Below are 26,749 nucleotides of genomic sequence, written 5' to 3'. Positions count from 1 at the left end.
TTTTTTTTTTGAGACGAGTGCTTGCTCTGTCACCCAGGCTGGAGTACAGTAGTGCGATCTCAGGTCACTACAACCTCTGCTTCCTGAGTTCAAGCGATTCTCCTGCCTCAGCCTCCCTAGTAGCTGAGGCTACAGGCACACGCCACCACGCCCGGCTAATTTTTGTATTTTTAGTAGTGATAGGGTTTCTCCATGTTGGCCAGGCTGGTCTCAAACTCCTGACCTCAGGTGATCCACCCGCCTTGGCCTCCCAAAGTGCTGGGATTACAGGCATGAGCCACTGTGCCTGGCCTTTTACTTCCTTTTATTCCTGCTCTAAAACTTGACTCTGTCTCTCTCTCTCTCTGCCTTTTGCCCCTTAGTTGAATTCTTCTGAGGAGTCAATTTTTTTTTTGAGACAGAGTCTCACTCTGTTGCCCAGGCTGGAGTGCAGTGGCATGATCTTGGCTCACTGCAACCTCCACCTCCTGGGTTCAGGCGATTCTCCTGCCTCAGCCTCCTGAGTAGCTGGGACTACAAGCGCATGCTACCATGCCTGGCTAATTTTTATATTTTTATAGAGATGGGGTCTCGACATGTTGGCCAGGCTAGTCTTGAACTCCTGACCTCAGGTGATTCACCTGCCTTGGCCCCCCAAAGAGCTGGGATTACAGGCGTGAGCCACCACGCCCAGCCAAGAATTGAGGCGCTGTAGACTCGTACGGATTTGCGGCTACAAATAATTTTATCAAGAGCTCCTAAAAGCATATATCTGGGACCAAGTGCAGTGGCTCATGCCTGTAATACCAGCACTCTGGCAGGCCGAGGTGTGAGGACTGCTTGAGCCCAGGAGTTCGAACCAGGTTGGGCGACATAGCAAAAGACCCCATCTCTACAAAAAATAAAAAAATTAGTGGGGCATGGTGGCACATGCCTCTAGTTCCAGGTACTTGGGTGGCTGAGGTAGGAGTATCCCTTGAGCCTGGGAGGTCGAGGCTGCAGTGACCCATGATTGTGCCACTGTACTCCAGCCTCGGCAATGGAACGAGACCCTGTCTCAAAAAGAAAAAGAAAAAGAAAAAAAAAGCATAGATCTAGCAGCCTCTTACAGTACAAGGTGGGGGTACAAGTTCAGAAGGCAAGAACTCAAGAGACTTTCTGTTGTTTTTTTTGTTTTTTTTTTTGAGACGGAGTTTCGCTCTTGTTGCCCAGGCTGGAGTGCAATGGCACGATATCGGCTCACCACAACTTCCGCCTTCCGGGTTCAAGCGATTCTCCTGCCTCAGCCTCCTGAGTAGCTGGGATTACAGGCACGCACCACCATGCCCGGCTAATTTTGTATTTTTTGTAGAGATGGGGTTTCTCCATGTTGGTCAGGCTGGTCTCGAACTCCCATCCTCAGGTGATCCACTCACCTCGGCCTTCCAAAGTGCTAGGATTACAGGCGTGAGCCACCATGCCCGGCCGAGACTTTCATTTCAGAATAGCAATCGGTTGAGTGCCTTGGCTTGTGCCAGGCATGAATCTGTCAAAAATAAAATCAGATCAAGTTAAAATTTCAGGAGTTAATTGTGCATACAAAGGAAGAGTCTGTGAATCGGGAGATTACAAGATTGGCAAGAAGTCTGAATTGACAGCAATTGTAGCACAAGAGGAGGTATTTTGACCCTTTTCATGATTGGCTGACATATATTTTTTCAAAGGCAAATAGAGCTACTTAAGCTGATTTGTCTATGGCTGATTGGTTTAATTCCGTGGAATCATGCTAATAAGGGAAGAAAACTTATTCTTGTGCTTTGTTTATGTTTAGAGTTAGCATTTTGGAAAATCAGGTGCTAAAATGTTGGTTATGTGGCCATGGTGGTTGGTCTCGGAGTATCTAAACAATTGTTTCGGCTCTTTATCAATTCTAATGACTTTATTATATGCATTACCACCTTCTCCTCCTCTTCTTCATGTGGTTTTATTACCTTCTTTAATCCTCACGTCTGCCCTCTGAAATAGAAACTATTCTAGGCCAGGTGCGGTTGCTCACACCTGTAATCCCAGCACTTTGGGAGGCCAAGGCGGGTGGATCATTTGAGGCCAGAAGTTCAAGACCAGGCTGGCCAACATGGAGAAACCCTGTCACTACTAAAAATACAAAAATTAGCCAGGCATGGTGGTGCATGCCTATAATCCCAGCTATTTGGGAGGCTGAGGCACGAGAATTGCTTGAACCCAGGAGGGAGGCAGAGGCTGAAGTGAGCCGAGATAATGCCACTGCACTCCAGCCTGGGCAAGAGTGAGACTCTGTCTCAAAAAATAAGTAAGTAAAATAAAGTATTCCAGTCATGTGCCACATAATATTTCAGCCAATGATGAACCACATATACGATGATGGTCCTGTGAGATTATAATATTGGCTAGGTGCAGGGGCTTAGGCCTGTAATCCCAGGGCTTTGGGAGGTCAAGGCAGGAGGACCACTTGAGGCCACAAGTTAGAGGCCAGCCTGGACAACATAGTGAGAGTCTGTCTCCACAATAAATAAGTAAATAAATAAATAAAGATTATTATGTGTGTGTGTGTGTGTGTGTGTGTGTATTTTTTTTTTTTTTTTTTTTTGAGACAGGGTCTCACTCTGTCACCCAGGCTGGAGTGCAGTGGTGCGATCTTGGCTCACTGTAATCTCTGCCTCCCAGGTTCAAGCGATTCTCCTGCCTCAGCCCTCCGAATAGCTGGGATTACAGGTGTGCCCCACGATGCCCAGCTAATTTTTGTATTTTTAGTAGAGACAGGGTTTTTCCATGTTGGTCAGGCTGGTCTCGAACTCCTGGCCTCAAGTGATCCACCCACCTCAGCCTCCCAAAGTGCTGGAATTACAGGCATGGGCCACTGGGCTGGCCAATACTGTGTTTATACTGTATCTTTGTTTAGATACACAAATACTTACCATTGTGTTCAACTGTCTACAGTATTCAGTAAGGTAACACGCTGTACAGGTTTGTAGTGTAGGAGCTATTGGCTATACCATATAGCCTAGATGTATAGGAGGCTATCCCCATCTAGGTTTGTGTAAGTACACTCTGTGATCTTTGCACAATGACAAAATCGCTTAATGATGCATTTTTCAGAACGCATCCCTGTCATTAAGTGACTCATGACTGTATCTCTATTTCACAATTGAGGAAACTGAAACTCAGCGAAGTACATCACTTGCCCAAGGCCACACAGTGGGTAAATGGGACTAGGCATGGGATGCAGGCAGCCTGTCTTAGATCCCATGCTCGGATCCCGTGCCCTGCCTCCAGGGTCTCAGACTTTGTTTTACTGAAAAGACAGCCTAATTCATGAGCAGCTGGATCTCAGAAAGGGAGCCAGGCTCCTTGTTACAAAGATGGCCCAACCACGAATGGTATCTGAAGGGCTCAATAATAGGAGCTAGCCAGGTATCTTCTTCACCCTCTAGGGTGACCAAAGACATGAAGGACTAAGAGAAGGCCTTTAGAGGCCTCCCCAAAAAATTAATCCATTTTTGTGATTGTTTCTCCTGGACTAGACTGCCTTGAGGATAAAATAAACATGAGCTCCTGGTGGCAGCGCAATACGTGAGTGGTACGTGGGCTATGCAGGCCAACTGCCTGGAGGGAGGAAGCCCCATCACCAGTACTTGTGTTTCTGTTCCCCATTTGCACCACACCCCTCCTTTGAGGGTAACTGAAGCCTCTGAGTTGTCAAGATCCTTAAAAGATGACACCTTGAGAGAGAGAATAGAAGAATTAGAAACCCCAAGAGGCCAGGGGTGGTGGCTCACACCTATAATCCTAGCACTTTGGGAGGCCAAAGCCGGCGGACCCTGAGGTCAGGAGATCGAGATCATCCTGGCCAACATGGTGAAACCCGGTCTCTAATAAAAATAAAAAAAACTAGTTGGGCGTGGTGGCACGCGCCTGTAGTCCCAGCTACTCAGGAGGCTGAGGCAGCAGAATCGCCTGAACCCGGGAGGCGGAGCTTGCAGTGAGCCGAGATTGCACCACTGCCCTCCAACCTGGCGACAGAGCAAGACTCTGTCTCCAAAAAAGAGAGAGAGAGAAAAAAAAGAAACACCTTGGACAGGAAACATGTCTATGGGAGGAAGTAAGGCCAGATGCTTGCAAAATAGGGGGGAAAGTGAGACCGGAAGGGAACACTTCCAAAAGTTACCCCCGTGGGGTCTGAATTTGGGGCCTGGGAAGGAATTTGGGTGCATTTAGATCCACCACTGATAGTTTCCATTTTTGGTACCCTGTTTTGTTCCTGTATAGCACTTATCGCTGTTCTAACTAAACAATTAATTTCATTATGGGTTGTGCAAAGTCTGTGATTCTCATGCGGGACCCCAGGTGTGTATTTTGTTCATGTAGCACAAAGCTCATTGCCTAAGTAGTAGGTAGGATTGGCAGATAAAAAACAAGAAGTCCAGTTAAGTTTGAATTTTAATAAGCAATGCATTTTTTTTTTTTTTTTAGTATAAGTGGGTCCCATTTGCTTAGCTGAAATTCAAATATAACTGGGCTTCTCCTATTTTATCTGCCAAATCTGACAACCCTGGTAGTAGGGACTTGATACATTTTTTTTCCTTTTAGGGAGAATTTCTAAATCGGCCAGTATTTATGGAAAATGCATTAACTGTTTTTTTGTTTTGTTTTGTTTTTTTGCGTTGACTCTGCCCTACACTTGCGGCGCGACCCTTTGGCAACATTCAGTCCCTTTCTGTGCCTCAGTTTCCCCATCGGAAAAATGGGAGTTTGAACAGCGACCAAAGCGCAGGGATCGCCAGTGTGGGACAGCGCCAGGTGAACTGTGAAGGAGCAGGGAGGGAGCTCGGGCCGTGCCTGGGCGGGACAACTCAGTCCTCCACTCTGGGCACCGCCGGCGGCTACTCCCGCCAGCGCCTAGGGTGCCTCGGTCCCGCCCCTACGCAGCGGAGGCGGGCCAGAGGCTGTCGCCATGGAGACGCGGGCAGCCTGGCGCCCCCTCGCTCTCAAAGCCACGCGTTTCCGCTGCGTTGGAGCCTTCTCATTGGACGGCCGTCTGGACGCTACCACCCGCCCCGAGCCCGCTAAGGGGAGGGGGGCGGGGCATTATCCTCGTGGGATTCGTTCCCTGGAGATCTGTGTCCGCGGCCTCTCTGAGAAAGCATGGGTCCTCTCCCTCACGCGGGGAAAAGGACTGCGTCTCTTAGGTCTGGAGAGTGTCCATTGCTTCTCCTACTAGAATTTATGCTCATGCTTCTCCCTGAGAAAAGAAGAGGGAGCGGGAAAGTCGGCCACGCCCCCTCCAGAGCCTATTAGGTCTCAAGAGCTAGAGCACCGGAAGTGCTGGCGACGTGTCAGTGCGCCCTACCCTAAACCTTCCCCCCCAGGCCACCTTTCCCATTCAGCTGTGGGATTCCGGGGCCGCCTGGGCGCTGCACCCGCCACTTCCGCATCCAACCGCCGCTTCAACCGAACTCACTCCCTCTGCGCGCGCTCCATCTCGTGCCCGACTGCTGGGCCGGCGTCTGGGAGAAGCCACGCCCTTTCCCGCGCCTGACAGCCAATGAGCGGGCGCCTCCCGGCAGGGTGGTGGGTAATTAATGAGGGCCGGGCGCTGATTGGCTGCAGGTCGTGGCCGGGGGCGGGGCGGCGGGGTAGGTTGTTCCTGAGGTGGGAGGCGGTACCCGTGGCTGAGAAGAAGGAGGCCTGAGAGCGACATGTCCCCGGCGGCTCAGGCGGAGCGGCCCGTGGCGCTGTTTTTCTGAGTCCGGGGTGGCCTGGCAGCCGGCCAAGGACGAGGGTCGGCGGGGGCTGCCCCCGTGGTGGTGGCCGCCATGCTGGGAGCCTGGGCGGTTGAGGGAACCGCTGTGGCGCTCCTGCGACTACTGCGGCTGCTGCTGCTGCTGCTGCTGCCGCTGCCGGCGATCCGGGGACCCGGGCTCGGCGTGGCCGGCGTGGCCGGCGCGGCTGGGGCCGGGCTGCCCGAGAGCGTCATTTGGGCGGTCAACGCGGGCGGAGAGGCGCATGTGGACGTGCACGGGATCCACTTCCGCAAGGACCCTTTGGAAGGCCGGGTGGGCCGAGGTGAGAGCCCCCCTGCCGAGCCGCGGGATCCGGGGCCTGCTGTGCTGGGCGCAGCCGGCCGGGGGCTGCGGGCCCTGAGCCCCTTTCAACCCTGGGGCCGCGTCTCTGGAGCGAAGTTTCTCTCTGCAGCTTCTTCGGGGGCCCACTCTGAGCTCAGGGCCTGGCACTGGCTCCAAGATACCTAGAGTCATACAGGCAGAGAGTTGGCCAGAAGTTAGTTATATTTGGATTTCTCATCCTGCATTTTCTCAACCCCTCACTCCCATCCAAGCTGGGAGAGAAATGACGAAGGCGGCCTTTTGCCACCTCCAGGCCTCGCGGGTTGTAGGTCTTGGGTGCCCCTGCTTCTCCTGTCGAGACAGTTCTTGGGAGATTGTCGTCGACCCAGGAATCGGCCTCTTTCCTTGCCCCTTCTGCAGCGCGAGCGGGGCTTGATTCTTAGCCAGAATAGGAAGGAATCTTCGAAGAGAATGGGCCAGGAAAGTTTGATTGTAGCCTCCTCCCCCGCCCTCTTTTCGAGCGATGAATATGTGTGCTTAAAAGTAGAATCGGCAGGCCGCCCCCAGAGGGTGGTTCTATCGAAGCCATCCTGCACGTGAGGCTGGTGGCTGTGTGTGAACTGGGTCAACCAGTGTAAGAATCCGAATGGTCTATCAGAGCATGCTTACAACCTCCCATAGGTGATCCTGAGAGTTCTAATTCCAGCTTAGGGGGAAAATGATTGTGACTTAACTTGTTGGGCAACAGTGGTTTTTAACAGAGCTGCTCCCTTCCCAAAGTTAGTGTGTGTCAGAATTGCCAGGGCAGCTGGTTAAAAATGCAGATTCCTAGTCCCTACTCGAAATCGATTATAGTAGATTGAGCTTTTTTGCTGGGACCCAGGTTTCTGCACCAGGGGCTTGTGACGTAGGTTGCCCCGAGACCACTGTTTTGGAAGATCTGCTTTATAATCTTTGTTTCTTCTGTTGGAGGGATTGGAAAACAGGTTTCAGAAGGAAGTTCTTTGCTTCGTGTGTTGGAAGGAGATTGATGCTGTATGCTGGGTTCAGAGGCTGCCAAATTGGCAGTATGCCACCTCCAGACAACCAGGAGACAGACTCACTCTTCACTTTCTCTCACTCTTTTTCTGCGATGCCCAGATTTGGCTCTTGCTTTTACTAAAAGAGTTAGTTCTTCCCAAGTCGATTGCAGTGTCCTGGAGTTTGTTATATTAAGGAGTTTATTGCCTTTCACACGTGAGGGTCTTGGGACACAGGGCTGTTTTCTGAAGTTCTATGTTTGTCTTGGAATTTGTTGAGCCCTGGCATGTAGATCACAGTAGCCTGGGTTCAGCTGACTCAGGGCTCCAGTCTTTAGCAGGGGTAGCAGCAGCCAAAGCCAGACTTTATAGCAGGAGGTCATTACTATCTCTATCCTGGACCCTTCCTCTTTCTTCACGAGTGTGGGCAGGGAGGAAGGAGCCCTTGAGGAAACTAGACAGTTTGTGGACTTTGCCTCTTGAGATAGCTGTGGTGAGGGCACTGAGCGGATGGTTTCTTTCACTTCGCAGATACCAGGCCTTGCATTGGTTACATCGTCCTATTCAGTCTGTTGTGCAGAGGATAAAGCTGAGTAACACCACACAGGTTTAGTTCCCAGATACTGCCCTTATTCAGAAATTGTGGTTTGAATTTGCTGATGCAGGTGGGGTGTGTGTGTGTGTGTGTGCGCGCGTGTGTGCGTGCGTGTGTGTGTTTCTTTGGCCTGGTCAGCAGTCAGCCAAGATCTCTGTCCTTGGGTTATTGGCTCATGGTTGCAGTTCCTTGGGAGGAGTTTATTGTAGCAGGTAAAATTACATGAGACCTACCAAAGCTTGTGTGTACTGGAGTCCTATTTCGGACACTGGCCCTTGGGGCGTTGTATAAATGAAAGTTCCCTGCTAAGGTTCCCCTCTCCATTCTACCAATCTGGGTAAGAATTGGAGCAGTATTAAGGCATGGATGAGGAGTGGGAGGTGGCACTTGTCAGCTGCAGTGTGGACCAGCTTGTTGCAACATTGCACTTACCAGGTTCCTGAGAAAGGCATTTTGCTGGCTTTAGGTCGGGCTGAGATGTGCATAAGCTTGCACTCTCAGGAGACAGCTCTCTACTAAGGAGTCAGTCCTACCAAGGGAAGTCCAGCTGTTCACGCCGCCTTTCTTCTGGGCCTGTTTGGATAAGAGTGTGCCAGGTATTTGGAGACCCTTGCCTCGTGCAGCTATTTACACTGATTGCAGTAGGAACTGTATGCCTTATTTCTTTTCCCACCTGCCCATGATATTGTTTCCAGCATGCTGAGAAAAGTTGATTTTATGTTGAATGAATTCAGGTATGTGTTACCAAGTTAGTCCAGATAAGGGTTTGGCCTTCTTTTGAACTTGCTGTTTCTGTATAGTTTCTTTGTAGTTCAACATTCTTGTAATTGTGAGTGGCCCAGGGCACCTAGTGGCTTATGCTTTCAAAAGCAGTTCAGAATATTTATTGAATTTCATTTCTGCCTTGAGTATAGCTAGCGCTTACAGCCTGGGAAAGGCTTTTTCAGCCGGTGTGCTTCCACAGATGGCAGCACCACTACAGAAAGTGGTTTAGAAGTGTTCACCTTGGGGTTTTGGTATGAGGCACATACCAGGGTTTTTATTTATTTATTTAAAATTTTTCATTTTGTTTTTTATTGTAGACACAGGGGTCTCTCTATGTTGCCCAGGCTGGTCTTGAACTTCTGTCCTCAAGTGATCTTCCCACCTTGGCCTCCCGAAGTGCTGGGATTACAGGCATGAACCAGCGTGCCTGACCATGTTCCAGATTTGTAACTTGGTCATTTTGAGTTCCTCTTCACTCTGACTAGGAAAAGACCTGGTTATCTGACCCGAGGGCACAGAATTTTGCTTGAATTTAGGGAAGGCTATTTCCTCTTCATAGAAAGATACCTGCTAAAGTCGCAAGGCCTCGAGAAACTTGCTTTACTTCTCTGAGCCTTGTTTTCCTTCTCAAAAAAACTCTCATGCTTTAGAAATTTCTGATAAGACTGTAAACTCTCCTGTCCAGAGTAGCTTAAAGTGTCTCTGTCACTTTTTTTTTTCCTTGATGACCTTTTACATGGAATTAAAAATAGGGCAGAACATGGCTCCAGAGGGGAAAAAAGCTGGCTGGGGACCAGAGCCTATCAGGTTGCTAATTCTGTAACCGTAAGGAAGACCCTTTCCTGGGCTGCCTTCCTTTCAGCTGGGGAAGGATTTGGCTTTGGGGAGGTAAGAGCTTGAAAGATGGGATGAGAGAGGAGTCACTGCTGCCTCTGATTTGCTCATAGCCATGGGAGTTGTTTAGAATTCTCTACCTCTGCTGTCACCTAACAGGCAGGCTTCATCTGCAGGCCTTCCAAGTAGTGGAAGTTCACAGGTAGGAAATTTAGGTCCCTGAATCCCTGGGTTCCCTGTCTCAGCCCGTTCAGAACAATTCTTTAGGTACTGGCCTCACTTGAGAAACAAGTGATCCAGAAGAACAGTCTAGTGACCGGGAGATCTGAGGGTGGGGTGGGAGTGACGCTAAAGCACCAAGGGGAGCTCTACAGCTGTGTTCTCATGGAGGACAGGCTTCTGCTCATTCTGGCTTTCCCACTCTTGTGGTTCCCAGTTGCAGTTTTCCAGTTAGTTTTATTACTTCCTTTTCTTTTGATCCATTCCCTAAACTCCCTTGAGTGGAGGTATTTATTTAGTGCTTATTGAGTGCATATCCTTGCCTGGCTAGCATACCCATGTTTCTGTGTCTCTCTCTGTGTGAGGCATTGTATTGAGCTCTTTATACGGATTGTTTTATCCATACCACAATGCTGTGGGATAGGTGGTGTCCCCACTTTATAGGTGAGAAAACAGACCTAGAGAAAACAACTTGTTCAGTGACACTTCATGTATGTCTTTTCCTGAACCCTGTGCTGAATTTTCCAAGGAGCCTAGTTACTACATTGTCTAAAAGTAAGAAAGAGCAGACATAACGTAGGCCCTTCGGCCCCCTTCCTTTTTGGTTAACTGAGTTATGCCAATTTCAGCAGCATGCTGACTGTACACTTCATTGTATTTTAGAGAAATCTGTTTTGCTGTGAATGCATAAAGGCTAAGGAGGGAAGAAAAACCCTTATTTGCTGCTGCATCTCTTGGGACTTGGGCAAATTCAACTTTGCATGTGGCAGATCTCTTGGGAAAGCCACTTGGGTTTTAAAGGGAAATATTTTAAAGGTAATTCCAAGGTTGTTAAGCAATTTTTGTTCACATGGTTGAGTTTTCTTCACTGTGGGACTGAGACTGCCACAGATTACATTACTGTCAGTTTCTCACTTTTTCCACTTGGCAAGAAAAAAAAAAGATTCGGCCTGGTGCGGTGGCTCACGCCTATAATCCTAGCACTTTGGGAGGCTGACACAGGCGGATCATGTGAGGTCAGGAGTTCGAGACCAGCTTGGCTAACATAGTGAAACCGCGTTTCTACTAAAAATACAAAAAATTATCTGGGCGTGGTGATGCACGCCTGTAATCCCAGCTACTCGGGAGGCTGAGGCAGGAGAATCGCTTGAACCTGGGAGGTGGAGGTTGCAGTGAGCCGAGATTGCGCCATTGCACTCCAGCTTGGGCAACAGGAGCGAAACTCCGTCTCCAAAAAAAAACTCAAAAACAAAAAGACAATTCCCCACACTTGCACAAAATTTTCTGTGTATCTATAAATGAAATGTAGTTGATGTTCCAGATTTGTAAGGATCATGGTCCTCATGGAAGAAGGAAATTCTTAGAGCTCAGTTGGAAGAGAAATAGCAGTCTTTCAGTCTTCATAGGTTTGTATCCCAGGGCAGTGGTTTTTTGACGCTGGAAAGGAGGGGGAGCATGTTAGCAGTACATCCTTTGTATGCACTGCTCAGCTACTCTTTGATTTCTTGAGGAGAACTAGGAAGAAAAAAGTCTGAAGACAAAAGTGCAATGAGTTTCCTCTTCCATTGTCTCATCAGTCCCTCTGATCTCGTGGCTAATGTCACTTACAGGAACCGTTAACAGTTATGTTTATTTTTTTGAGGTCTCGACCTCAGCCACTGGGTCTTTTTGTTAATCTTTTACCTTTTGCCATGTCTTCTCCCTTGTTGATGACTCAGAAGATAAAGCTCTGGGGATGACAGCCCCTGGCCGTCTCCCAAAGGATCTAGTTGCCAGGTGTCTTCAGGGTCACCATGTGAGATTGGAAGGCAGTCTTGAAATCTTAATTTCATGCGGGAGGAGAGACTACATGACTGCTACATCTGTAGTTGGAAAAGTATATTTATGGAGCACTGGAAAGCCTTACTGTGTTTATAGGATAAAGGAGTCAGGCTACTCTCTGGAGGAAGCAGAACTATTTACCTCTGAGACTAAAATGTGATATCTTATATTTGCATAAAAAAGATTCGGCCTGGTGTGGTGGCTTACAGCTGTAATCCTAGCACTTTGGGAGGCCGATGCGAGCGGATCACCTGAGGTCAGGAGTTTAGTTTGTTGTGCGAGAGGAAGAAAAAAACATATATACAACTGTCTTATACCAAGGTTGGGAGAGGGCCAGGGTCAAGAGAGGTTTTCTGCTCTTCTGATACTGACCCGAGGTAAGTAACTTGTTACTTTTACCCTCTCTTATTCCTTGTCAGTTTGTGAAATGTGAAAGGTGATTCCCCTAGGACTTGGACATCTTAGGCAGATTGTCTTTCCCTGCAGGATGCTGTAGCCTTGTGGACAGAATGGCATGGCTTCACTGCTTTGCAGGCACCTCCTTCATTGTCATTTGTTCATTCAGCACACTGTATGAGTGGCGACTATGTGCCAGGTCCCATGCTAGGCACTGGAGGTGCAGTAGTAACTTTTTTTTTCTACTGTTGGTTTATCTTTTTTTTTTTTTTTTTTTTTGAGACGGAGTCTGGCTCTGTCACCCAGGCTGGAGTGCAGTGGCGCGATCTCGGCTCACTGCAAGCTCCGCCTCCCGGGTTCACGCCATTCTCCTGCCTCAGCCTCTCCGAGTAGCTGGGACTACAGGCGCCCGCCATCACGCCCGGCTAATTTTTTGTATTTTTAGTAGAGACGGGGTTTCACCGTGGTCTCGATCTCCCGACCTCGTGATTCGCCCGCCTCGGCCTCCCAAAGTGCTGGGATTACAAGCGTGAGCCACCGCGCCCGGCCTACTGTTGGTTTATCTGAGTGAATGTTCAAGTGAGTAGGTGAGGTAGAGTTTTGTGAGTCTGTGGGAAGTAAGGAAATTAGCGTCACACCTTTCTTTTATGAGCCTGTTTTTGTTTACCAGCTTTGGAACTTTTTGAATGAAAATTATAAAAAAAAACACAACAACTAAAGCTGGAATTTTATTCGTAAGGACAATGAAGAATGACTTTCCAAAGCAGATATCCTGTTTGTTTTAGACTCTGGGCTTTTCTGAATGAGAGAAAACATTCTTTGAACTTCATCTTGTATGGAGTTCTTGGCCATCCCCCTTGTTTTAGGAGGTTTCTCTGAAGCCCTCCCTCTTGGGGAACCAGGCAGCTGCAACACAGCACTTTCTTGTGGTAATGAGTTAGACTTGTTCTCCATACAGTCAGGGGGAAAAAGTCATTTTAATGTGCTTTTAGAAAGTTCCGCTCTGAGGTTTATAGGGGCTGTTGGCCTGATTAGTGTTTAGTTTCTTTCATTTTACTCTTCCATAGTAATGGCTGTATGATTCCTGCCTTTGTTGGAGCTCTGTTTGGAGCCAGGTGCAGAGTGGGTGGCCCCTTTTATGGAGAGGGTTATTAGCATTGCCCTGGAAATGCCTCTGGCTGTTCTGGGGTCTTTGCTCTTCTTTTGTGTCTTGCCTCTGATGTGCTTTCTCTTTGTCTTTTGTCCTCAGCCTCAGACTATGGCATGAAACTGCCAATCCTGCGTTCCAACCCTGAGGACCAGATCCTGTATCAAACTGAGCGGTACAATGAGGAGACCTTTGGCTATGAAGTGCCCATCAAAGAGGAGGGGGACTACGTGCTGGTCTTGAAATTTGCCGAGGTCTACTTTGCACAGTCCCAGCAAAAGGTGAGGCCTAGTCAAGCTGTTGCTTGACCAGTGGGACATTGCTGCTCTTGGACAGTCCACTATTATGGGGCTAGAGAGTGTGAGAGCCTCTCCAGAAAGGAAGAACAGATGAGCTCTAGAGAAGCATGTTTCATAGTCCACAAGGCTGCACTTGCCTTGGGGGTTAGTGACAGAAAGCAATGCCAGAATCCTTGTTTTGCCAACTAACTCATCCTGTTAAGGCCCTCCTGGCTACTTCCCTCCATGGTTTGCCGCACCTTCTTGTTTTTAGCCTTATTTTTCCTCTGTCCCTTCCTGTGAATTTCCTTCTTCCTATGCTAAGCTTTTTGTTTGTATTCTTTGTTCCTTAAAGCCAATATAAGACCTCCTGGGCAGCGAGGGAACATGGCTTTGGTTTGACCCGGGTTAAGGATGCTAGCCACCCTGGATATCCAGACCCATCATTTCTTAAATTATTTTTGAACGTGAAGCCCAAAGAGGTGCATGATGCCCAACTGCTTGAAAGGATGTAAAGCTGATGGTTTTGACATTGTTTCCTTTTCTTATCCTGGAAGGTATTTGATGTACGATTGAATGGCCACGTCGTGGTGAAAGACTTGGATATCTTTGATCGTGTTGGGCATAGCACAGCTCACGATGAAATTATACCTATGAGCATCAGAAAGGGGAAGCTGAGTGTCCAGGGGGAGGTGTCCACCTTCACAGGGAAACTCTACATTGAGTTTGTCAAGGTAATTCCCCTATTCTGCCCATTGCCGAAGAGAGTGGGTACAGGGGAAGTTGTTTGCTGCTGTGTGGGGTTGACCACTGTTTCCCTTTTCCTAGGGGTACTATGACAATCCCAAGGTCTGTGCACTCTACATCATGGCTGGGACAGTGGATGGTAAGTTGTGTTCTGACCTGCTTTTTTGACTTGAGTGGAAGGATATGGTTGAGGAAGCCCTTAGGAGGTAATTGAGCTGGTTACTATTTTGGAAACACTTAAAGCTAAATTGTAGGGGATTCAGAATCAGTTGGATGAGGATGAAGCATAACATGGTATTAGCCACAAACTTTGGAGTCAGGTCTATGTATATCTTATTGCTGCCATTTAATCAGATGTTTGTCTTGGATGGATGCTTTTAATTTCCCTATAAATTGGGATTAATAATGCTACCTATTGGTGTACCCTGACCTTTGTAGTCATTTGGGATCACCTAAAACTTGTCCTTATTCTGTTTGTTTGACATCTCTTTCCTAGGGGAAAAAAAGGTAAAAGGAGGAGTCTTGTAGGGTTTTGGTATGCTCTGAAAGATTCCAGCATTGCTGGACTGCACTGGGACAAAACTTCACTTATTTATGTCTCCTTATCCTTGGGATCAAGCCTTAGAGTATATTTCTTTCTCAGAGTTTAGATTCTCCTGGCTGCCAGCATCTCAGGCTGATTTTTGTAGAGAAAGCTGCGTCTTTGTGGCATTTCTCCCCCATTCCACCTCTGTACCTTTCCCCAACTCAATCTTGAATGCACTGAGGATTTCATTCTATTGTCTTGATGTCCCCCAAATGCTGATATTATGACATCTAGGAGGATGAATGTCTTACCACCAAACAGACCTGTGTTCAAGTCCCTGAGGAGGAGGCAGGACAGAGGGATAGTGTGTGCTGGGAACCCAGAACTCTCTGCGTCAACTTTTCTTCAGTTGTTGTGTGAATCAAAAGGGAATGTGGGCTTGTGGGAGCAGGAGGGATTTGAAAAGGTTAAAGTTTAGGCATTGGGTCATTGTCCTTGTCCAGTCTGGTTATCTTGGGGCTCTGTAAAAGTGGAATAGGAAGGTAAGATAGTGAACCAACCTATGAGCACGGCTTTTTCTACTTTCTAGTTAAATCTAAAGCTTTTGCAGCACTCTGCTGTTCTGTAGACCAGAAGCTATTTCTGCTACTTCTGGTCTTTTCTCTGGACCCGGTTCAGTCACAGCAATCTCTTTATTGTGGCTTATTTGCTGCTTTTAAGGGTCTCTCTTACTTAAATGCTGTGGGTCTTAACAGTGTTTTCTTCCTTGTGTTAGATGTACCAAAGCTTCAGCCTCATCCGGGATTGGAGAAGAAAGAAGAGGAAGAAGAAGAAGAAGAATATGATGAAGGGTCTAATCTCAAAAAACAGACCAATAAGAACCGGGTGCAGTCAGGCCCCCGCACACCCAACCCCTATGCCTCGGACAACAGCAGCCTCATGTTTCCCATCCTGGTGGCCTTCGGAGTCTTCATTCCAACCCTCTTCTGCCTCTGCCGGTTGTGAGAACAAATGACCATCCTGAACAGGATGGAGGGGTGTGGGAAAGAAACCAGCCACATTGGTTTTGGTTTCTATATTTTTCACAATGATTAATGAAAAAAAAAAAAAAAAAAGACAAAAAAACACACATCAATTAAAGGAGACAAAAAGAGGCAGAGCGAGTAGAGAGCAGCCCTCATTCACCACCTGGTCCCAGACCTGCTTTGGTCCTCGTCCTCTCTTTGTGGCTGGCCCCCAGCCGTCTCTTTCCTCTTGAGGATACTTAGGGTAAACTGGATCCTTCCTGCTCAAGGATCCTCTTTTGTATACCTAGTGGAAAGGACTCTGAACTCAGAGGAGTCACGTTCCTTTTTTTAGGTTAGAAATTAACAGCAGGGAAATGCCATCTTATTACCTGAGATGACCAGCACTGGGAGTTAGGTATGGTCTGAAGTTATGTCTCGATAAGACTTCAGATGTCCTGGGATTGAAAGAATGTGTGTGAAGGGTTAGAATTTGTGCGGTAAAGACTAAAAAAAAAAGTAGGGAGATTAAAAGAAAAGAAAGAAAATGCTTTCTTATCTGGAAGTCTCTCTGGATTAATCCAGTGATGGTCCCACCTTTAGTGTTTGAGCTTTGTCACTGCTTGTCTCCCTGGCATGTGCCAGTTATAGACTGTCCGGCATCCAAGACGTTTAGGTTATGTCGGGTCCTCAGATCGCCTCTGACTTGTTACCACAACAAATCATTTTGATTTCAGTGCCTGTTGGGGACTTAATTTCTTCTCAGTTTTGTTTGTTTGTTTCCTTAATCTGGCCCATTTGAAATTTCTTCTCCCTCTCAACCATCCCACTAAGTTATAGCCAAGAAGGGAAGGAGACACGGGGATTTGGGGTTCTCTCCTTTACCACCTCACCGTGTTGGTACCTCCCTCCCTGGATCTCTGAGCCAGCAGCCAGGAGGACCTGACCCAGCAGTTCTTTACTGGCCCCTTTGTAGGGTCTTGCTGCCAGGGGGCAGGGATGCTTTCCAGCCTGCAGCAACAGAACACTTGACCTTAAAAGTCTCTTCTGGTCTTTGGATTAGAAAAGGCTTATGTTAGCATAGCTTAAGAGCAACCTCAGAGACTTGAGCCCTACTAAGTGACTGACCACTGTTTAGAGTGTCTGGTATCTGATGTTCATTTATTCCCATGTTCTTGTGTGTCACAGTTCAGCCAGTTTTGGTTTATGCCTAGAGCTACTTCAAGGAACTAGACTAATTAGCTATATAGGCCCAGTGATGCTTCTTATTGATCTTAATAGTATGCCCCTCCCTCCCCCGTCCTTTCATTTCTCTATCCAAGTAGCAGTCAGGTTGTTGGTGTGATGGGACTGAAAGAATTCCAGTCAGCCAGAGCCTTGGCAGCTCTGAAGCTAACCTTAGCATCTAAGTGTCAGTCTTGAATTCCCTGAAAAAAGTTCTATAGGAAATGAAGCTTCCCTGGTCCCCTCCTTTCTGGCCATTGTCATCCATTTCCCAGTTAGGGCAACAATGAAGGAGGACCCAGCCAAGCTAGAAGGAATTTTGTGGATGGGAGACAGCAGGATTAGCTTCAGCTTGGACTGGAGCAGTCAATATAGGATCTCAGGCCAGGCCCATTTTTCTATAATGTGTTTAATTTTGAGTTTGCTTTATTAGGTACGTTTTTTAAGAGCTCTGTATATTTGAAATACTCCTTATGTGACAAAATAGGTAGCTCTTGGGCTCATGTCCTGGGTTTTGGCTCTTTAATGATTACTCCAGGCCAGCATTTAGTCATTTGAGAATTGTAGCCTGTTGTTTTCGCTGTGACTTGGGTCTCAGTGCTAGGGTATTGAGTCAGGCAGCTGGAGGGTTGTGGCCTGAGGCTGCAGTCAGAGGTATACTTCCCACAGTGCTTCACACAGCTCCCCGGCTTCTAAAGGATAAGGTACTGTAGCCTTGGTCTTGGGGACCACCTGCCTGGGGCAGTGAACATCCTAACTAAACAGGCTTCTGGCAGTAGCTTTGGTTCCTATCCCATCAAAATTCCCCAAAGCCCTGGGCCACTGCCATTGGATTAGTCAAGATGAAGGAGGAGGACTGGCTGCCTCCATTTTGCCTTGTTTGTTAGTTTGCCTGGGTCTGTCTGAGGAAGGAGGGGGTCCCGCCTTCCACCTCAACACATCCCTTCAGTGACTCAGAGTCTCAGAAGGAAACCCTGACTCCTGGGGCCATTTCCTAATGGTACTGTAAGCCAAGCAGCTTTGCTTCTGCCTCTGTTTCCAAGCCCACCCTTTTCCCCTGAGCTCAGGGTTAGGGATGGGCGCTTTCCTCTCTGGTTGTGAACGAAAGGAAGGAACATCTTTCTATGGCTAACAAAAACTAAAGGGGAAGTGAGGAAACAGGAAGAAGTATAGTGGGGGCTGGGGTAGACTCCCCTGGAGCCAAGCCTATCCAGCTAACGAGCTCCCTGGGGCTGGCCACAGCTGGCTCATGATGCTGAACTTGAAAGTTTTTTTGTTTTTGTTTTTGTTTTGTGGCTCCTCCAAGATATAGGTACATGAAGTTTAGGTTAAAGGGGTGGGATTCTTTATTTTTATTTTTATTTTTGTATTGTATGTGTCAAGAATTACTCTGTTGTTCACGTTTTGCTTTTTGCACTGTTTGTTCCCCTATCTGTATTTTGAGCTTAGTGCTAGGAGTGAGAGGCTGCACCATAGGGGACGCATGGGAGGTGGTGAGGGGTGCCAGTGAGGGGTGTGTGGAGGAGAGGCCCGGGCTCCTCTACTGAATCTACACTCTGTCCTAGGTTTTTAGATCCCACTGAGCCCAGCTGGCTGAAAACAAGGACAGTCAGGGTGAAACTTCTTTTGCCAGAAGTGTGGCCTGAGTTGAATTTCCGGGAGGATGACGCAGATGTCTGCTGCAGAGATGGGCTGAGAGTTCTGCAGTCTAGCTCTGACTTAGGTCAGGGGCCAGTTGGTCTCTAATCGGACATTTTTGGGTCTCACTCATGCTTACTGAAACATTGTGCCAAGAAACTCTGTGGGATTTGTGTCCCTTAAACCAGATTCACTTTTCTGAAAAATCTCCATTGTTGAGGAGAGGCTGCTCAGTGGACACCCCGAGTTCTCATGACTGGGAAGATAGTTTTCTTCAGGTGTCAATGGTGTTAGACTCCCAGGAAGACTAGCCCTGCCCACAGGGCCACCTGTTTGGTTTGAGAGCGTGTTCGTGTTCTCTTGCTCTCACTGCCTAAGAGCTACTGGGATCATGTTAGCGGGCACTTAGGCTTTGATGAGAGGGCAAAGTTTGAGTTAGGTTTACCTCCCCCTTTCTGTGCCTGTGTTTGGTCCAGCTTTAGAACTGTGGTTTTGACTTCCTTATCTCTTGGGAGAAGCTTCTGTTTTAAGGAATTTCTCTTCCTTCTTCTCCTGCCTGTAGCCTCTCCTGGAAAGGCCTGGATATGGTTTCTAAAATCTCAGCTGAGAACTTCAGAAAACAGCAGCAGTATTTTCCTTTTCCTAGTGCTAAAATCCCTTTCCCTAGAAATTGGCTCACCTTGGGAAACCCAGGGAAAGAATCAGCAGGTTCTCTGCCCTCCTTGGGGGTTGGGGAAGGACCCACCCCGGTCAGCACAGTGCCTTTTCCTCTCCTGCTCTGAGCCAGGGTGGGGCATTCCCTCTAGATTCAGGTCCGGGCAGGGGTCCTATAGTCCCTGCCATGGGGCTGCTTCCCTGTCCTTTCCCTCCCCTTTGCTGGCCTACTCTGGCATAATTCAAGTGTCTTCTTGCCTTGAGGATCCTTAGTGGCATCAAATGGCAACATGGAATATTGTCCTCCATGCCTCTCCAGAAGGACCTAGGAGAGTAGGTGAGCCTTCCAAAGTGAGAGACGAATCTTTCTTTCTTTTCTTTTTTTTAAAGGGCAGGATGCGTATGCTTTGGGCTTTCTCCTTCTGTGGCCCCGGAGGAAGGAGAGACTGAGGCAAGGCAAAGTGATAGTACACTGAAGCAGAACCAGAAACACCCAGGAACTGTTCAGAAATCTCAGAAGAAATCTGCTTCTCTTCGATGGAAAGATATAATTAACAATCAAAGAGCTCTAAGAAAATTGCAAAGAAGCCTTAATGTTCAAGCTTTAGAAAGATCAGAGCAATTTTTCTCTTTCAGTCCAAACTGAGACTCTCTGTATTTAAACCTCTGGGGCAAGAGGGCTAGATTTCCTCATTTTGTTATGAGACTAGATTGGTACCAATAGATCAGCTGCCTAGTGAGGGTGGGTTTCTTCTTTGCATCTGTGTGGCTTGCTTCCAGTCTGGCCTGTCCTTTCCAGGTGCCTTTTGTCTAGCCTGCTATGGGGGGCCAGATCATCTTGATAAGAGCAGGTGATTTGGGGACTAGCTGGGTTGGCAGGAAAAGAGCAGGATGGATCTCTTGGGACGGGTTCCCCCAGGAGTATAAACACAAGGAGCCAGGATTGTGCTGGCAGCCAGGGAAACAGTAGTGCCTGTTTGAGTTGGCAGAGAGGGCCTTGGCACCTCTTGCATCCAGGCAGTCTTGTGAGATGGGGGCACATAGCACTGGGGAAAGCAGAACTCCATTCTCACCTCTATTTTGAGCTTCAGTGCTTTATTTCAGTATGAGGAAAAACAACAACAAACTGAAGTGCGCTTTCCGTCCTTTCAAAGGACAACTGTCGGGAAGGGAGAGCCGAGTTGCGAGGTAGGAGGGGAGCACTGGCAGGGAGAGACATTCTTGACTCCTCTCTTCCCTGGTGTGTTGTGATCCAGGGAATGAAAAGAAATTTGACCCTGGATTGGTTCTCTCCTTGGACTTAAGGAATGTTACCTTTTCCTTCCACGAAGTTTTCCCAGGCAAGGACCAGCTGCCCATTCTGAGCCCAGGGCAGCTTCTTCAACCATTATTGGTCTAACCTGGTTTGTCAGGAAACCAACCCCACCCTTCCACATTGGGCCTGGCTGCTCTATTCTGTACCAAGTACTGGAGAAAAAGCATCAAGTTCTTAGCCCTTGTAGCTTCTACTCTAGTTTCCCATCCTCTCTCTGTGGAGGCCAAACCAACTCTTTGTCAGTAGCCACAACATGCATTGACAACGGCACAGTGAGATATAACTGACGGGCTTTGAACCTGGTTGGCCAGGGAAGCTGTAGGGGTGGATAGAGCTGGCTTTCCTTCTGGGCTGTCTCCATCTGACCCTACCCCTTCCATGTCCCACCCCACTCCCACCAAAAAGTACAAAATCAGGATGTTTTTCACTGTCCATTGCTTTGTGTTTTAATAAACAATTTGCAGTGACACTCTGTGTTGGGACTAAGTTTGAACTTGATCACAAAGTGTTGAAGTGATGGGGTGGGAAAAAGGACACCCAGGGGTTCACTTGGCTCCAAAGAGTTCTCCTGTGATGAGGCCGGGAACTGTTGTCCATTTAGCTGTGTGTCTTTTGCTTTTCTTCTCTCTGGGATGTTTGCTTCGGGGAATCATTCTGTAAAACCCTTCCTGGTCATTTCAACTAGCAGCGCATTTAAGGACAAAAAATTTGTTTTCACTTTCACTGGAACAACTAGGCACGGACTGTCCCACTCTTAAGGCACACTGGGCCTATTGCTGCCTCTCCTCACCATTCCCTTAGCCTCTGTGATAGCCCACGGACAAGCTAAGCTAACCTAAGCCATAGGAGATTTTTCTCTGCTTGCTCCTTTTCTGGTGTTTTGTCATTGTTGATTACACATTAGGAAGAGCAGAATGCAGGAGGGATTTTTTTTCCTGTAATTTATAAGCCACATTTTACAGGTGAGGAACATTGAGCCAGGCATGGTGGCTTACGCCCGTTATCCTAGCACTTTGGGAGGCTGAGGCCAGCAGACTGCTTGAGCCCAGGAGTTCAAGACCAGCCTGGGCAACATGGCGAAACCCTTTCTCTACTAAAAATACAAAAATTAGCTGGGCATGGTGGTGCATGGCTGTAGTCCCAGCTACTTAGGAGGCTGAGGTGGGAGGATTACTTGAGCTCAGGAGGTCAGTGCCGCAGTGAACTGAGATTTCTCCATTGCACTCCAGCCTGGGTGACAGAGACACACACACACACACACACACACACACACACACACAGAAACACTGAAGCTCAGAAAAGTTCAGTAACATACCCCAGACTAATGTAGTAAATGGTCAAGCCAGGGTTCAAATCCAGTCTGTCTGCCATCAAAGCCCAAGCTCTTTAAAGCTGTAAAGATAATTACAGCTGTCCATTACTGAGTCCTTGAAATGGGCTGGGCACAATGCCCAGCATTTTACACGTTATCTCTCTTTTATCTTCAACAAACCAGTTGCTATTCCCCTTTAAGAGATGAAGTGACTTGCACAAGGTAGCACAACCAACAAAAGGCAGAGCTGGGGTTTTAAACCAGGACTCCGGCTCTCCATCATTACCCTCTGCTGCCATCCATTTCTTCATGGTGCTGGGTGGCATGGCCCCAGAGCCTACCTGTGGGATTTCTCCCAGCGGGAATGGAGACTGCTGGCTTGCAGGGGTAGGGAGGGGTGGAGGTGGAGGGACAGGAGTTTGGCCTACCTCCTTCAGTTATCCCTTGAAGGGCAGAATTCAGTGTGCAGCCCCAAGAGTGAGGCCAGTGTTGATGGAGTCTGTTCTCAGGGCCCAAACAAGCCAGGAGGCCCACAGAGCCTCTTTCTTAGGCTGAGCCCACCCATAACTGGAGTTCTTTCCTAATTCAGATTTCGTTGTTACTATTTCAAGTAGCTTTGCATGAGCTGCCAAATGGGGAAGAGACCTGAAGAACTCCCACTCTAGGGAGTTGCAGGGAGGGAAATTGTCTGACAGAAGATCTTGGGCCAAGTACCGGGGTTGGGTTGGACCACTCTGTGGGTCCAGATCTTAATCTTACTAAGGAAATCAGGCTCCCGGTTGGCTGGAGCCGGTGAGACCTTTCTCCATACTTAGTACCCCCCATCCCCCATAAAGGAAGAGAGATGAGTTTTTCTAGTACTTACTGGAAAGCTCATTGCCATCGCAGTGGTGAGGGGTCAAGGCAGAAAGGAGGCGGAGCATGGAGGTCCCGGAGCGGGCTTGCCTCTGTTCTCCAACAACCTAAGGCCACAGGCACCTCGCCTCAGCGCCCTGGCCCAAGAGTCTCAGTTTTGTTTGTTCCTAACCACTTAACATTAGTATGAAATAACTCCACTTGCTTTGTCACTGCACTCTCTCACCTGGATCCATGGCTTCTCCCTGCCCCATGCACCTGCCCTGTGTGCCTGCCCTCAACAGAGGGGGCGTGGAGAAAGAGGCCACTTGTATATATTGCCATAGTGACCATTCATGGGACACTCTTCCTGGCACCAGTATAGTGCTTTTTCTTGCCGTTTTATAGCTCTTCATAACAATCCTAGGAGAGACTTGTGACTAGCCTGACTTGTAAATGAAGGCACAAAGGCCTCAGGAGAGAAACGACCTGGCCAGAGTCACATAGCTGGTAATTGGCAGAGCAAAGACTGGAACCCAACGCTGTTTGACCCCCAAATCTGTGCTTTTGGTGCCATGATATACTAGTTTTAAAGAGGAAACTTTGAGTATTGATAACCAATGAATCTATGATTACATGGAAGTTTTATTATTTCTCTGAAAAAGTGACTTTTAAGACTTGATGATATAAAGATCTATAAATATATACAGAAATAAATTCTTAAAAAAGTGTTCGGAGTGCAAAATGTGAAAAATCATTTTCTTTTCTTTTTTTTTTTCTTTTTTTGAGGCCGGGTTTTGCTCTGTCGCCCAGGCTGGTGTGCAGTGGCAAGATCTTAGCTCACTGCAACCTTGACCTCCGAGGCTCAAGCAATCCTCCCACCTCAGCCTCTTGAGTAGCTGGGACTACTACAGTGTGTAGTCACCACACCCAGCTAATTTTTAGATTTTTTGTAAAGACAGGATTTTGCCATGTTGTCCAGGCTGGTCTCAAACTCTTGGATTCAAGTGATCCGCCCACCTCGGCCTCCCAAAGTGCTGGGATCACAGGTGTAAGCCACCGTACCTGGCCTGAAAAATTATTTTCTTCCCTATCCCTCTAATCCCTAAAGGATAATACAGAGGACATTCTGGTGTGTATCTTTCATTTTAAATGTATTTACATACATATATGCGTGTAATATATATGTATTTACATATATGCGTGTAATATATATGTATTTACATATATGCGTAATATATGTGTATTTACATATATGCGTAATATATGTGTTTACATATATGCATGATATGTGTGTTTACATATATGCGTGATATGTGTGTTTACATATATTCGTGATATGTGTGTTTACATATATGCGTGATGTGTGTTTACATATATGCGTGATGTGTGTTTACATATATGCGTGATGTGTGTTTACATATATGCGTGATATGTGTATTTACATATATGCGTGATATGTATTTACATATATGCGTGATGTGTATTTACATATATGTGTAATATATATGTAAATGTATTTACAGACATATATGTGTAATATATATGTAAATGTATTTACAGATATATATGTGTGTGTGTATATATATATATATATATATATACACACACACACACACACAGTCTTTTTAAACAAGTGGGAATATACCATACATATCATTCTGTGCCTTTTTTACTTAATATGTCTTAGAGAGTTAGTTCATATAGATGGGTCAGTACATAGAGATTTTCCTCACTCTCAAGGGCTGTACAGTATCTTATGGTTAGATTGTAATTGATTTTACCAATCCCCTGTAGATGAACATTAAGATACTGCTCATTTTTTGCCAGTACAAACTGCTGCAGTGAACATGCTTATGCATACATCTTTGTGCGTATGTGCAGGTGTTTCTTTAGGGAATTCCTTTAAGGAATTACTGGATCAAACAATATATGCATTTAAAAATTTGAAAGTACTGTCCTCCATGGGGCTATATGAATTTTTACTCATCAATCTTGTGCTGTGACTTTGGAATATGCCAGAAATCTCTTTTGGAAACAGGTGGGATATAAATAATAAATAATGCTTTTTAAAAACAGCCCTCTGGCTGGGCGCAGTAGCTCACACCTGTAATCCCAGCACTTTGGAAGGCTGAGGCAAGTGGATCACCTGAGGTCAGGAGTTCGAGATCAGCCTGGCCAACATAGTGAAAGCTCGTCTCTACTAAAAATATAAAATTAGCCAGGCGTGGTGGCGCATGCCTGTAATCCCAGCTACTCGGGAGGCTGAGGCTGGAGAATCACTTGAACTTGGGAGGCAGAGGTTGCAGTGAGCCAAGATCATGCCATTGCACTCCACCCTGGCAACAGAGCAAGACTCCGTCTTAAAAACAAACAAACAAACAAACAAACAAACAAACAAACAGCCCTCAGCCAGATAGTGGAGTGACTTGGTACTAAGGAAATTACTAGCTCCTAGTCCCAGACCACAAGGCATGCCTGCAATCCCAGCCATGACTTGCTAATTCAGTGCATGCCATCTCTGGGGAGGCAGCAGAAAGCAGGACTGAACTTTCAGTCTTGGCAGAAAAATGCCAGCTGATGATGTCTTGCTTACCTTGGTTATACCAGCTATGGGCCCCACCTGCCTGGCCTGATTTGAAGGCAGACTGCCTGGCTACTCTGGGACTGCCCTGGAAAACAGCCACTCTCACACCTCTTACAGGGAGGAAAACAGCCAGCTGGAGGGAGTCAGCCCTGAGCTGGGGGGAAAGGAAGGCTGGCCCTTCTGCTTTTGGTGTCAGGATTACTATTTAACGCGGTAGTTCTCTATTTTCCTTCTTCCCCCAAATAAAGTGTTAGTATATGTAATTTTCAAAACACATTTTAAAAGAGCCTTTCCCCACACCTCAAAAAATTTGATGTGGAAAGGCAGATTGGAGGTTACACCCCTAATTTTTCCTACCCCTTTAAAAAATGAAATTATATATATTTCCTTCCCTTTCCCTTTCCTTTATTTCCTTCTTTCTTTTCTCGTTTCCTTCCTTTCCCCCGCTCCTTTCTTACAGTCTCACTCTGTCACCCCTCAAACTCCTGGCCTCAAGCAATCCTCTGGCTTTGGCCTCCCAAAGTGTTGGTATTACAGGCATGAGGCACTATGCCCAGCCAGTCTGTTCCTTTTAACCAAAATTCATAGGTAGTGCCCAGAGAGAGTATAAGCTCTGACTCATATGGCAGTATTTAATTAAAAAAAAAAAAAAAAGCCAGGCGTGGTGGCTCACGCCTGTAATCCCAGCACTTTGGGAGGCTGAGGCAGGCGGATCACCTGAGGTCAGGAGTTCAAGGCCAGCCTGACCAACATGGTGAAACCCCGTCTCTACTAAAAATACAAAAATTAGCTAGGTGTGGTGGCGGGCACCTGTAATCCCAGCTACTTGGGAGGCTGAGGCAGGAGAATCGCTTGAATTCAGGAGGCAGAGGTTGCAGTGAGCCAAGATTGTGCCACTGTACTCCAGCCTGGGCGACAGAGTCAAAAAAAAAAGACTCTGTCTCAAAAAAAAAAGAATAATAAACATAAAAAATAAAATAAAACAGGCCAGGCGCAGTGGCTCACGCATGTAATCCCAACACTTTGGGAGGCTGAGGCAGGTGGATCACAAGGTCAGAAGATCAAGACCAGCCTGTCCAACATGGTGAAACCCTGTCTCTACTAAAAATACAAAAATTAGCTGGGCATGGTGGTGCGTGCCTGTATTCTCAGCTACTTGGGAAGCGGAGGCAGGAGAATCGCTTGAACCCGGGAGGCAGAGGTTGCAGTGAGCCGAGATCGTGCCACTGCACTCCAGCCTGGGTGACAGAGCGAGACCAATCAGAAAAAAAAAAAAAAAAAATTAAGTTTCAGGTTGCTTTTAAATTTTAAAAGAAAGTAAGGCAACTTTGGCATAGAGTTTGCCTTCCAGACACAGATCCAAAGGTATTTTCTTTTTTTTTTTTTTTTGAGACAGAGTCTTGCTCTGTTGCCAGGCTGGAGTGCAGTGGTGTGATCTCATCTCACTGCAACCTCCACCTTCCAGGTTCAAGCGATTCTCCTGCCTCAGCCTCCCGAGTAGCTGGGACTAAAGGAGTGTGCCACCATGCCCGGCTAATTTTTGTAGTTTTAGTAGAGATGGAGTTTCACCATATTGGTCAGGCTGGTCTTGAACTCCTGACCTTGTGATCTGCCTGCCTCGGCTTCCCAAACTGCTGAGATTACAGCCGTGAGCCACTGCACCTAGCCGGTATTTTCTTTTTAAAAAAGTATGCAAGCAGCCCATGATTATATGCTTGAGATAAAATAGTACAGAAGTAGTTCTAAATAATGTCAAAAGTGAATATATTTCCTTT

At 47.2% G+C, this 26,749-nt stretch overlaps 1 protein-coding gene across 3 annotated transcripts; it reads left to right on the top strand.

Moving 5' to 3' along the window:
* Window positions 1-5,659: 5,659 nt before the first annotated feature.
* MLEC (malectin) lies at window positions 5,660-20,710 on the top strand. 3 transcript variants are annotated; one of them, XM_058425108.1, is made up of 6 exons: window positions 5,660-6,060; window positions 12,958-13,136; window positions 13,691-13,867; window positions 13,962-14,019; window positions 15,182-15,404; window positions 19,317-20,710. In XM_058425108.1, the coding sequence occupies exons 1-6, from the start codon at window positions 5,811-5,813 to the stop codon at window positions 19,570-19,572; spliced, it is 1,143 nt and encodes a 380-aa protein (XP_058281091.1). In that variant the 5' UTR covers window positions 5,660-5,810; the 3' UTR covers window positions 19,573-20,710. The 3 variants fall into 3 exon arrangements, with proteins under 3 accessions (XP_058281091.1, XP_058281090.1, XP_032024399.1); XM_058425107.1 differs by having other exon boundaries at window positions 15,182-15,407; XM_032168508.2 differs by having other exon boundaries at window positions 5,662-6,060; window positions 15,182-20,710.
* The last annotated feature ends 6,039 nt before the right edge of the window (window positions 20,711-26,749 follow it).

This window comes from Hylobates moloch, unplaced genomic scaffold (assembly GCF_009828535.3).
Source record: "Hylobates moloch isolate HMO894 unplaced genomic scaffold, HMol_V3 SCAFFOLD_12, whole genome shotgun sequence".
NCBI classification, from domain to species: domain Eukaryota; kingdom Metazoa; phylum Chordata; class Mammalia; order Primates; family Hylobatidae; genus Hylobates; species Hylobates moloch.
Note: the sequence above shows the minus strand (reverse complement) of the source record. Positions and strands in the feature narration are given on the sequence as shown.

Excerpts from the sequence above, each read along its gene's own strand:
- MLEC (XM_058425107.1), top strand. The coding sequence starts at position 5,811 with ATGCTGGGAGCCTGGGCGGTTGAGGGAACCGCTGTGGCGCTCCTGCGA. Across the intron at positions 6,061-12,957 it reads GGAAGGCCGGGTGGGCCGAG|CCTCAGACTATGGCATGAAA; the intron begins GTGAGAGCCCCC and ends TTTTGTCCTCAG. Across the intron at positions 15,408-19,316 it reads CTCTTCTGCCTCTGCCGGTT|GGCAGGATGCGTATGCTTTG; the intron begins GTGAGAACAAAT and ends TTTTTTTTAAAG.